The following is a 13,248-nucleotide window of genomic DNA, read 5'->3' on the forward strand; positions in this document are numbered from 1 at the left end:
GTCTTGAGAGAATGGAGACGAGCAGTCGCCGGAAGTTTGGCCGGATATAAATAGAGCTGGCCGTGATTAGAGACGGGGTTCAGGCTATGCTTCTGAAGCTAGGTTAACAGGTTAACTTCATGTGTTTGGATAGCCGTTAGAGACCTTTACCTCCCGCCTCTTTGAGTTCTACTGAAATATAGATGTCCACCCCCTCCCACTGAAGCTGCTCCATCAGTCTCTCCTGTTGCCCTTTAACAACAATGAGATGTGTGTGATGAGCGATATTCATTTGATTCGCTGCTGCTGTTGATGTTTGAACATACAGAAAAACGCGTTGAGCCGTTCTTCTTTGTGTTTTAATATAATAATGGAATACCTTTTCTTATCAAGCTCCACATTTGTGGAATCAGCTTCCAGTTTGTGTTCGGGCGGCAGACACCCTATCCGTTTTTAAGAGTGCGCTTAAGACCTTCCTTTCTGATAAAGCTTATAGTTAGGGCTGATTAGATTCAGCCCCTAGTTTTGCTGATATAGGCTTAGTTTGTCGGGGGACATCTTCCTTCTTCCTTCTCTCCGTCTGTACCTGTGTCCTCTCATGGGGACATCTTCCTTCTTCCTTCTCTCCGTCTGTACCCTTGTCCTCTCATGGGGACATCTTCCTTCTTCCTTCTCTCTGTCTGTACCTGTGTCCTCTCATGTTCCATTAACCCAGCTTCCCCACATGTCTCTCTTTGTGGTGTCTCTATACGCCGGGATCCGGAGTCATGGAGGATCCTGCGGTCCTGAGCCCTGGATCTTGAGTCGTGGCTGTGGTCCTGGATCATCGGTCCTGATGGATATCCTCGTGGATTCATCTTCCTATTATACACACATGCATTTCCAAACATCTGGACTACCTATGTTGCAAATGTATTATCTTTCAATTTACACACGGCATCTATTGCAGTCTGTCCGTCCTGGAGAGGATCCTCCTCTGCTGCTCTCCTGAGGTTTCTCCATGTTCCCTTAAACTGTGGGTTTTCTCTGGAAGTGTTTCCTTGGACGATGTGAGGGTCTAAGGACAGAGGGTCTGAGGACAGAGGGTCTGAGGACAGAGGGTCTGAGGACAGAGGGTCTAAGGACAGAGGGTCTGAGGACAGAGGGTCTGAGGACAGAGGGTCTAAGGACAGAGGATCTGAGGACAGAGGGTCTGAGGACAGAGGGTCTGAGGACAGAGGGTCTGAGGACAGAGGGTCTGAGGACAGAGGGTCTAAGGACAGAGGGTCTGAGGACAGAGGGTCTGAGGACAGAGGGTCTAAGGACAGAGGGTGTCGTATTGTCATACTGATATTCTGTACAAACTGTGAAGTCCACTGAGACAAATGTAACATTGTGATATTGGGCTATAAATAAACTTGATTGATTGATTGATTGGTTGATTGATTGATTGGTTGATTGATTGGTTGATTGATTGATACCTGACGCTCAGCTTCGTCGTTGTTATCGGCCCGTGGCTTTGTGGAGGAAACTCATCTTTAGGCTTGCACACTTTGCTGCTGCAACAAAACAACGTCCCAGTTTGGGATCCCTAAAGCCTCCGTCCGCCTGTTCGACGTCCCGTGGGGATAGTTACGTTAGAAACATGAAATATAATGATCACAGAAACCAGGAAACACTCTGCGGTGATCTGGGGCTCTGGTCGGTCGGCGTGTTGCCGAGACGACGGAAACTATAAATCATCAATCCCACAGTCTGAGGGTTAAATGCACATGTATTTATTATAGAGAGAGAGACGGAAACAAATGAAGAACATCTGCTGACTCCAACACGGAAACATTTATCATGGATCAGAAACAGCTTTCATTTTGTACCCAGCGCTTCACCGCCTGGCCGCCCAGACGGCGTCTTCACCGCCTGGCCGCCCAGACGGCGTCTTCACCGCCTGGCCGCCCAGACGGCGTCTTCACCGCCTGGCCGCCCAGACGGCGTCTTCACCGCCTGGCCGCCCAGACGGCGTCTTCACCTGACGGTGAAGCATCAATAAAGCGTATTACTCAGCATCGGACCCATCAGACAGCACATCTTATTTACATTTATGAAATAGGAAGGGAGGTTTTAAACCAATCAGAGCCCAGACATTAACACAGGGCATGTTTTAAACCAATCAGAGCACAGACATTAACACAGGGCATGTTTTAAACCAATCAGAGCCCAGACATTAACACAGGGCATGTTTTAAACCAATCAGAGCACAGACATTAACACAGGGCATGTTTTAAACCAATCAGAGCCCAGACATTAACACAGGGCATGTTTTAAACCAATCAGAGCACAGACATTAACACAGGGCATGTTTTAAACCAATCAGGGCCCAGACATTAACACAGGGCATGTTTTAAACCAATCAGGGCCCAGACATTAACACAGGGCATGTTTTAAACCAATCAGGGCCCAGACATTAACACAGGGCATGTTTTAAACCAATCAGAGCACAGACATTAACACAGGGCATGTTTTAAACCAATCAGAGCCCAGACATTAACACAGGGCATGTTTTAAACCAATCAGAGCACAGACATTAACACAGGGCATGTTTTAAACCAATCAGGGCCCAGACATTAACACAGGGCATGTTTTAAACCAATCAGGGCCCAGACATTAACACAGGGCATGTTTTAAACCAATCAGGGCCCAGACATTAACACAGGGCATGTTTTAAACCAATCAGGGCCCAGACATTAACACAGGGCATGTTTTAAACCAATCAGGGCCCAGACATTAACACAGGGCATGTTTTAAACCAATCAGGGCCCAGACATTAACACAGGGCATGTTTTAAACCAATCAGGGCCCAGACATTAACACAGGGCATGTTTTAAACCAATCAGGGCCCAGACATTAACACAGGGCATGTTTTAAACCAATCAGGGCCCAGACATTAACACAGGGCATGTTTTAAACCAATCAGGGCCCAGACATTAACACAGGGCATGTTTTAAACCAATCAGGGCCCAGACATTAACACAGGGCATGTTGTAAACCAATCAGGGCCCAGACATTAACACAGGGCATGTTGTAAACCAATCAGAGCCCTCACATAAACACACTTATTTAATTGTTACTTTATTTATTTAAGTTTTACTTTATTATTTGCCCTTTTGTTTGTTTGTTTGTTTGTTTGTTTGTTTGCTCACCATGTAAAGCGGCCTTGGGTCCCTTGAAAGGCGCTATACAAATTGAATCTATTATTATAGGTGATGATTTTAACCAATCAGAGCCCACACATGAACACAGGTGATGATTTTAACCAATCAGAGCCCACACATGAACACAGCTGATGATTTTAACCAATCAGAGCCCACACATGAACACAGGTGATGATTTGAACCAATCAGAGCCCACACATGAACACAGGTGATGATTTGAACCAATCAGATGCCCATGTAGGTGTTCATCTTGCCCAGCGCGTCGCAGACGGTGTTCAGGTCGCTGCGCAGGTCCTGCACCACGTCCTCGATGCCGCGCGTGTCTTTCAGCAGGTCGATGCTCTGCGTGTACGGGTTGTAGTACACGGAGAACGGACGCTTTATCGACTTCGCAAACTCCCTGAGAGAGAGGAGACAAGGTGGGACATAAACTTTGAGTCAAATCAACCTTAAGTATAATAAACCTTAAAGTATAATAAACCTTAAGTCAAATAAACCTTAAAGTATAATAAACCTTAAGTCAAATCAACTTTAAGTCAAATCAACTTTAAGTCAAATAAACCTTAAGTCAAATAAACCTTAAGTCAAATCAACTTTAAGTCAAATAAACCTTAAGTCAAATAAACCTTAAGTCAAATCAACTTTAAGTATAATAAACTTTAAGTATAATAAACCTTAAGTCAAATCAACTTTAAGTCAAATCAACTTTAAGTCAAATAAACCTTAAGTCAAATAAACCTTAAGTCAAATCAACTTTAAGTATAATAAACCTTAAGTATAATAAACCTTAAGTCAAATAAACTTTAAGTCAAATAAACCTTAAGTCAAATAAACCTTAAGTCAAATAAACCTTAAAGTCAAATCAACTTTAAGTCAAATAAACCTTAAGTCAAATACACTTTAAGTAAAATCAACTTTAAGTCAAATAAACCTTAAGTCAAATAAACCTTAAGTCAAATCAACTTTAAGTCAAATCAACTTTAAGTCAAATAAACCTTAAGTCAAATAAACCTTAAGTCAAATCAACTTTAAGTATAATAAACTTTAAGTATAATAAACCTTAAGTCAAATCAACTTTAAGTCAAATAAACCTTAAGTCAAATAAACCTTAAGTCAAATCAACTTTAAGTCAAATCAACTTTAAGTCAAATAAACCTTAAGTCAAATAAACCTTAAGTCAAATAAACCTTAAGTCAAATAAACCTTAAGTCAAATAAACTTTAAGTCAAATCAACTTTAAGTCAAATAAACCTTAAGTCAAATAAACTTTAAGTCAAATCAACTTTAAGTCAATAAAAACAGAGATAAGAACGGTTGTTATTTACAGTGTGCGTTTAAACTCTTTTAGACTGTTGGTGGCACACGGGCAACGTATCTTCAACACGGGCAACGTATCTTCAACACGGGCCACGGATCTTCAACACGGGCAACAGATCTTCAACACGGGCCACGGATCTTCAACACGGGCAACAGATCTTCAACACGGGCCACGTATCTTCAACACGGGCCACGTATCTTCAACACGGGCCACGTATCTTCAACACGGGCCACGTATCTTCAACACGGGCCACGTATCTTCAACACGGGCCACGTATCTTCAACACGGGCCACGTATCTTCAACACGGGCCACGTATCTTCAACACGGGCCACGGATCTTCAACACGGGCCACGGATCTTCAACACGGGCCACGGATCTTCAACACGGGCCACGTATCTTCAACACGGGCCACGTATCTTCAACACGGGCAACGTATCTTCAACACGGGCCACGTATCTTCAACACGGGCCACGTATCTTCAACACGGGCCACGGATCTTCAACACGGGCCACGTATCTTCAACACGGGCCACGGATCTCTAACGGGCCACGGATCTTCAACACGGGCCACGTATCTTCAACACGGGCCACGTATCTTCAACACGGGCCACGGATCTTCAACACGGGCCACGTATCTTCAACACGGGCCACGTATCTTCAACACGGGCCACGGATCTTCAACACGGGCCACGGATCTTCAACACGGGCAACGGATCTTCAACACGGGCCACGTATCTTCAACACGGGCCACGTATCTTCAACACGGGCCACGGATCTTCAACACGGGCCACGGATCTTCAACACGGGCCACGTATCTTCAACACGGGCCACGTATCTTCAACACGGGCAACGTATCTTCAACACGGGCCACGGATCTTCAACACGGGCCACGTATCTTCAACACGGGCCACGGATCTTCAACACGGGCAACGTATCTTCAACACGGGCCACGTATCTTCAACACGGGCAACGGATCTTCAACACGGGCAACGGATCTTCAACACGGGCCACGGATCTTCAACACGGGCCACGTATCTTCAACACGGGCCACGTATCTTCAGCACGGGCCACGGATCTTCAACACGGGCCACGTATCTTCAACACGGGCAACGTATCTTCAACACGGGCAACGTATCTTCAACACGGGCCACGGATCTTCAACACGGGCCACGTATCTTCAACACGGGCCACGGATCTTCAACACGGGCCACGTATCTTCAACACGGGCCACGTATCTTCAGCACGGGCCACGGATCTTCAACACGGGCCACGGATCTTCAACACGGGCCACGGATCTTCAACACGGGCCACGTATCTTCAACCTCCTTCTCTCCCGTCATTATCCTTTCAGCCTCTAGAGGTCACTGCACGTCCAAGACTGACCTCGAGTGGAGCGTCAAAGTCCCTCTTTTGACGAGTCAGCAGATCGCCTGCTACGGGGCTTTGAAGACTTCAGAGGACCGGCTACAGCATTATCTGGCAGTGTAGTAACGCTGTGTGTGTGTGTGTGTGTGTGTGTGTGTGTGTGTGTGTGTGTGTGTGTGTGTGTGTGTGTGTGTGTGTGTGTGTGTGTGTGTGTGTGTGTGTGTGTGTGTGTGTGTGTCACCTCATCTTCTCCTTGGCCTCCTCGAAGCTCTCGGACACGAAGTAGACGTCTTGGAAGGTGGTGATGAGACACTCCTGTCTGCAGGTCGTCTTTGGGTCGAACATCCTCACGCAGGCCGCCCCCGACAGGGCATGCTGGGAAACACACGGAAAACATGTTGTTTCGTCCTCAATCAAATATACTGTGTGTGTGTGTGTGTGTGTGTGTGTGTCACCCTCAGCTCTCCTATAGATGACAGCAGCCCGGCTCCGTAGGCTCTCAGCTTCCCGTCCTGTTTGCAGAGTCCAAACTCGATGGTGAAGAAATAACACTGTTCACAACACGACAAAACGTTACCTTACATAAATAACATACATAACTTAGCAGCTTGTCTGTGTCCCAATGGGCGAACATGGGACATGTCTCCTCCTTGTGGGAACATGTGCTAAAGTTCAGTCTGCAGACGCTGAGCTGATCTACTGGCTCTCGATGGGGTGCTGTGCTGAGTGCGGCTGTGCCTCGGGAGTCACGTGATCAGACCTGCAGGCTATTAGCGTGACTCACCGTGGCCAGCTTCTGGACGTCCTCGTCCGACGCTCCCAGAGACGCCAGGCCGATCTCCTGCGAGAACTGAGCAAACTTTGGGTCGGCCAGCAGGGGGACGTGACCCAGCAGCTCGTGGCACGTGTCGCTGCAGCGGTGACAACATGTTAAACACTTATATCCATAATAACATGTTAACTCAAAGACCCCCATCACCCCAAACAGTTCTGTCTGCAGGCAGAGCCTCAGCATCAGGTCTGAAGCCCCCAGCCTCAGCATCAGGTCTGAAGCCCCCAGCCTCAGCATCAGGTCTGAAGCCACCAGCCTCAGCATCAGGTCTGAAGCCCCCAGCCTCAGCATCAGGTCTGAAACCACCAGCCTCAGCATCAGGTCTGAAACCACCAGCCTCAGCATCAGGTCTGAAGCCCCCAGCCTCAGCATCAGGTCTGAAACCCCCAGCCTCAGCATCAGGTCTGAAACCACCAGCCTCAGCATCAGGTCTGAAGCCCCCAGCCTCAGCATCAGGTCTGAAGCCACCAGCCTCAGCATCAGGTCTGAAGCCCCCAGCCTCAGCATCAGGTCTGAAACCACCAGCCTCAGCATCAGGTCTGAAGCCCCCAGCCTCAGCATCAGGTCTGAAACCACCAGCCTCAGCATCAGGTCTGAAGCCCCCAGCCTCAGCATCAGGTCTGAAACCCCCAGCCTCAGCATCAGGTCTGAAGCCCCCAGCCTCAGCATCAGGTCTGAAGCCCCCAGCCTCAGCATCAGGTCTGAAACCCCCAGCCTCAGCATCAGGTCTGAAGCCCCCAGCCTCAGCATCAGGTCTGAAACCACCAGCCTCAGCATCAGGTCTGAAGCCCCCAGCCTCAGCATCAGGTCTGAAACCCCCAGCCTCAGCATCAGGTCTGAAACCACCAGCCTCAGCATCAGGTCTGAAACCCCCAGCCTCAGCATCAGGTCTGAAACCACCAGCCTCAGCATCAGGTCTGAAACCCCCAGCCTCAGCATCAGGTCTGAAGCCCCCAGCCTCAGCATCAGGTCTGAAACCACCAGCCTCAGCATCAGGTCTGAAGCCCCCAGCCTCAGCATCAGGTCTGAAACCCCCAGCCTCAGCATCAGGTCTGAAACCCCCAGCCTCAGCATCAGGTCTGAAACCACCAGCCTCAGCATCAGGTCTGAAGCCACCAGCCTCAGCATCAGGTCTGAAACCCCCAGCCTCAGCATCAGGTCTGAAACCCCCAGCCTCAGCATCAGGTCTGAAGCCCCCAGCCTCAGCATCAGGTCTGAAGCCCCCAGCCTCAGCATCAGGTCTGAAGCCCCCAGCCTCAGCATCAGGTCTGAAACCCCCAGCCTCAGCATCAGGTCTGAAACCCCCAGCCTCAGCATCAGGTCTGAAACCCCCAGCCTCAGCATCAGGTCTGAAGCCCCCAGCCTCAGCATCAGGTCTGAAGCCCCCAGCCTCAGCATCAGGTCTGAAGCCCCCAGCCTCAGCATCAGGTCTGAAACCACCAGCCTCAGCATCAGGTCTGAAGCCCCCAGCCTCAGCATCAGGTCTGAAACCCCCAGCCTCAGCATCAGGTCTGAAACCTCCAGCCTCAGCATCAGGTCTGAAACCCCCAGCCTCAGCATCAGGTCTGAAGCCCCCAGCCTCAGCATCAGGTCTGAAGCCCCCAGCCTCAGCATCAGGTCTGAAACCCCCAGCCTCAGCATCAGGTCTGAAGCCCCAGCCTCAGCATCAGGTCTGAAACCCCCAGCCTCAGCATCAGGTCTGAAACCCCCAGCCTCAGCATCAGGTCTGAAGCCCCCAGCCTCAGCATCAGGTCTGAAGCCCCCAGCCTCAGCATCAGGTCTGAAGCCCCCAGCCTCAGCATCAGGTCTGAAACCACCAGCCTCAGCATCAGGTCTGAAACCACCAGCCTCAGCTTCAGGTCTGAAACCACCAGCCTCAGCATCAGGTCTGAAGCCCCCAGCCTCAGCATCAGGTCTGAAGCCCCCAGCCTCAGCATCAGGTCTGAAGCCCCCAGCCTCAGCATCAGGTCTGAAACCACCAGCCTCAGCATCAGGTCTGAAGCCCCCAGCCTCAGCTTCAGGTCTGAAGCCCCCAGCCTCAGCATCAGGTCTGAAGCCCCCAGCCTCAGCATCAGGTCTGAAGCCCCCAGCCTCAGCATCAGACTGTCACACCTGCACTCTGTGAAGAACATCCATCTGTCTGCATTATGCTAATTATCCATCTATATCTCATATTCCATGTACTTGTACACAGACTCTTCTGGCACTATTTCTATTTTATTTGTATTTACTTGCACATCTCAAAATACTCTCTTGCACCGTGTCATCTGTTTTACTAGTCGTATGTCCTGTGTGTGTTGCTCTGTTGGAGGAGCCTCCCGTCTCCGCTGAGCGCATGCTGATGAAGAACTGAACGGGTACTCACGGCTCGGGGGTGTACAGCGGGTCGGTGCTGTGCCTCACGTACTGAGTGCAGTTGAACACTCTGTAGGCCAGAGCAGACAGGAAGTCTCTGGGAGAGAGATACCCAGCCACAGGACGCACCGTGAAGCCAGAGCGCTCTGACACACACACACACACACACACACACACACACACACACACACACACACACAGAGAATACTGTTGGGTTTTCTGATTCTGATGTGTCTTAATTCATGCTGAGGTAAGCAGGATTTAATATGATCATGATGAGGATGATGATGATGATGATGATGATGATGATGATGATGATGATGATGATGATGATGATGACTCAAAATTCTGACTTTTTATCAAAATCTCAAATTTCTGACATTTTCTGAATACTTCAAAATGTTAAATCTCCCTGGTCTCCTGCTTGAGCTTGAATCTCAGGATCCATGTATTTATTTTTATGGAACAAAAAAAGATAATCTTTCCTCAAAATTTTGACTTTTTCTCAAAAAAATTGACTTTTTTCTCAGAAATCTCAAAATGTTTGGCTTTTTATCAAAATTCTGACTTTTTATCAAAATCTCAAATCTGACTTTTTCTCAAAGATTCTGACTTTTTTCAAAATTAAAAATGTTAGAACTCTCCCTGGTCCCCGGCTCGAGCTTCAGCTCTGATCCATGTATCTGTGATCCTCTCCAGAGGGGAAGGAGTCATCACATACAGAGACTAGTTCCTGAGCAGTGTCCTTCACATGCTGATATCCAGAGAGGGAGTCATCACATACAGAGACTAGTTCCTGAGCAGTGTCCTTCACATGCTGATATCCAGAGAGGGAGTCATCACATACAGAGACTAGTTCCTGAGCAGTGTCCTTCACATGCTGATATCCAGAGAGGGAGTCATCACATACAGAGACTAGTTCCTGAGCAGTGTCCTTCACATGCTGATATCCAGAGAGGGAGTCATCACATACAGAGACTAGTTCCTGAGCAGTGTCCTTCACACGCTGATATCAAGAGAGGGAGTCATCACAGTCACAAGATGGAGAAACAGAAAGCAGTCTTCAATGTTTACTTCAGATCAGTTCCACGTCAGAAATGAGCATGCTTGATGTCTCTCTCCATAATGAGCATGCTTGATGTCTCTCTCCATAATGAGCATGCTTGATGTCTCTCTCCATAGAGGCTGAGTCATCATGTTCATCACAGAGCTATCATCTGCCTCAAGCAGTCCTGATGCTCTTCTGGGTCATCACACACCCTGAGGCGCGTTCACACCGCAGTGCTTTTCCCACTTTAGTTCAGAAATGTTGCGTTGACAGTGACACCAAGAAAACAGAACTAAAATGAGTCAATGAGAACCTTTTCCGTCCCGTGTCTCGTGGGAGGAAAGGTTCCTGTGTCTGATTGGCTGGGGATACACACAGGGACACACAGGGACACACAGGGACACACCGGGACGCACGGGGACACACCGGGGACACACGGGGGGGACACCGGGGACACACCGGGACACACATGTGGGGGACACCGGGGACACACGAGGACACACCGGGACACGTCGATGTCCCGGTGATGATGATGATGATGATGATGATGATGATGATGATGAAGATGATGATGATGATGATGATGATGATGAAGATGAAGATGAAGACGATGCAGACCTCTGAGGAACTGGGAGACGTCCTGCAGCTGGGGGATGTTGTCCTCTCTGTATCCGCAGTGTTTCTCCAGCAGAGGCAGGTTCTTCAGGTGCTCTCTGCAGGCGTGGGACGGGTACAGCTGGCTGAGCTCCCTGAACACCACCCCCCACGTCCTCACCTCCTCCGGAGTGTACTCGATGCGAGGGATGGGCTGCCCGCTGGGGAGGAGACACACACCGTCACTGCATCACAGGTGGGCTGTTTCATACCTAGATCACACCTGCTGTTCACCTGCGTCCTCAGCCACGAGTTTATTTACAGCTCTCAGGTATAAGGACATGACTCTGAAGTGTCCTGCTCCAAACCCCAATCAGGTCCTTGTAGCCCCCCCCCTCTCTTCCAGCTGTTACTAAGGACATGACTCTGAAGTGTCCTGCTCCAAACCCCAAACAGGTCCTTGTAGCCCCCCCCCCCCTCTCTTCCAGCTGTTACTAAGGACATGACTCTGAAGTGTCCTGCTCCAAACCCCAAACAGGTCCTTGTAGCCCCCCCCCCTCTCTTCCAGCTGTTACTAAGGACATGACTCTGAAGTGTCCTGCTCCAAACCCCAAACAGGTCCTTGTAGCCCCCCCCTCTCTTCCAGCTGTTACTAAGGACATGACTCTGAAGTGTCCTGCTCCAAACCCTAACAGGTCCTTGTAGCCCCCCCCCCCTCTCTTCCAGCTGTTACTAAGGACATGACTCTGAAGTGTCCTGCTCCAAACCCCAAACAGGTCCTTGTAGCCCCCCCCCTCTCTTCCAGCTGTTACTAAGGACATGACTCTGAAGTGTCCTGCTCCAAACCCCAACAGATCCTTGTAGCCCCCCCCCCTCTCTTCCAGCTGTTACTAAGGACATGACTCTGAAGTGTCCTGCTCCAAACCCCAAACAGGTCCTTGTAGCCCCCCCCCCCTCTCTTCCAGCTGTTACTAAGGACATGACTCTGAAGTGTCCTGCTCCAAACCCTAACAGGTCCTTGTAGCCCCCCCCCCTATCTTCCAGCTGTTACTAAGGACATGACTCTGAAGTGTCCTGCTCCAAACCCCAAACAGGTCCTTGTAGCCCCCCCCCTCTCTTCCAGCTGTTACTAAGGACATGACTCTGAAGTGTCCTGCTCCAAACCCCAACAGATCCTTGTAGCCCCCCCCCCTCTCTCTTCCAGCTGTTACTAAGGACATGACTCTGAAGTGTCCTGCTCCAAACCCCAACAGATCCTTGTAGCCCCCCCCCCTCTCTCTTCCAGCTGTTACTAAGGACATGACTCTGAAGTGTCCTGCTCCAAACCCCAAACAGGTCCTTGTAGCCCCTCCTCTCTCTTCCAGCTGTTACTAAGGACATGACTCTGAAGTGTCCTGCTCCTAACCCCAAACAGGTCCTTGTAGCCCCCCCCCTCTCTTCCAGCTGTTACTAAGGACATGACTCTGAAGTGTCCTGCTCCTAACCCCAAACAGGTCCTTGTAGCCCCCCCCCCTCTCTTCCAGCTGTTACTAAGGACATGACTCTGAAGTGTCCTGCTCCAAACCCACACAGATCCTTGTAGCCCCCCCCCCCCTCTCTCTTCCAGCTGTTACTAAGGACATGAATCTGAAGTGTTCTGCTCCTAACCCCAAACAGGTCCTTGTAGCCCCCCCCCTCTCTTCCAGCTGTTACTAAGGACATGACTCTGAAGTGTCCTGCTCCAAACCCCAAACAGGTCCTTGTAGCCCCCCCCCCTCTCTTCCAGCTGTTACTAAGGACATGACTCTGAAGTGTCCTGCTCCTAACCCCAAACAGGTCCTTGTAGCCCCCCCCTCTCTTCCAGCTGTTACTAAGGACATGTCTCTGAAGTGTCCTGCTCCAAACCCCAAACAGGTCCTTGTAGCCCCCCCCCCCTCTCTTCCAGCTGTTACTAAGGACATGACTCTGAAGTGTGGGGACACACCGGGGACACACTGGGGACACATGGGGAGGCACCGGGGACGCACCGGGACACACCGGGGACGCACCGGGACACACAGGGACACACCGGGACGCACGGGGACACACCGGGGACACACGGGGGGGACACCGGGGACACACCGGGACACACATGTGGGGGACACCGGGGACACACGAGGACACACCGGGACACGTCGGGGACACACCGGGACACACGAGGACACACGAGGACACACCGGGACACGTCGGGGACACACCGGGACACACGAGGACACACCGGGACACACGAGGACACACCGGGACACACGAGGACACACCGGGACACGTCGGGGACACACCGGGACACGTCGGGACACACGGTGATGTAGAGGAGACATCAGAGGGCAGCGTGATAGGAGACCTCAAGTAACTCTAATCTGCAGGACGCCTGCTCGCGTCACGTTACGCCTCATTAGCATATCTGAACCTGATCTTTTCTCTTCTCCTAAAATGCTGTCTCTCTGACTCACAATTTATAACTCATGGCCACCTCCACGAAGTACTTCCTCCTCTGCCGGTACACCTCGTCCTTAAAGCCCTGCAGGAAGAAGCACAGCGTCCGTAACACAGA

The 13,248-nt window shown here is 50.2% G+C and overlaps 1 protein-coding gene across 1 annotated transcript; it reads right to left on the reverse strand.

Annotated features, from left to right (window-relative positions):
- Window positions 1-1,743: 1,743 nt before the first annotated feature.
- LOC117441501 (tryptophan 5-hydroxylase 2) lies at window positions 1,744-13,210 on the reverse strand. Its single transcript, XM_034077584.1, has 7 exons — window positions 13,148-13,210; window positions 10,704-10,900; window positions 9,048-9,183; window positions 6,635-6,761; window positions 6,306-6,401; window positions 6,092-6,225; window positions 1,744-3,567 (listed from the first exon to the last, which is right to left on the reverse strand). Exons 1-7 carry the CDS (start codon window positions 13,159-13,161, stop codon window positions 3,393-3,395), a joined length of 879 nt encoding a protein of 292 aa, XP_033933475.1. The 5' UTR covers window positions 13,162-13,210; the 3' UTR covers window positions 1,744-3,392.
- Between the last annotated feature and the right edge of the window lie 38 nt (window positions 13,211-13,248).

This window comes from Pseudochaenichthys georgianus, unplaced genomic scaffold (assembly GCF_902827115.2).
Source record: "Pseudochaenichthys georgianus unplaced genomic scaffold, fPseGeo1.2 scaffold_1738_arrow_ctg1, whole genome shotgun sequence".
Taxonomy (NCBI): Eukaryota; Metazoa; Chordata; class Actinopteri; order Perciformes; family Channichthyidae; genus Pseudochaenichthys; species Pseudochaenichthys georgianus.

Bases quoted from the DNA above. Each gene is read 5' to 3' on its own strand.
- LOC117441501 (XM_034077584.1), bottom strand. The intron at 9,184-10,703 runs GTCTGCATCGTC...TGTGTGTGTCAG, and splicing joins CGTCTCCCAGTTCCTCAGAG to AGCGCTCTGGCTTCACGGTG. The intron at 3,568-6,091 runs GTGACACACACA...CCTCTCTCTCAG, and splicing joins GAGGCCAAGGAGAAGATGAG to GGAGTTTGCGAAGTCGATAA.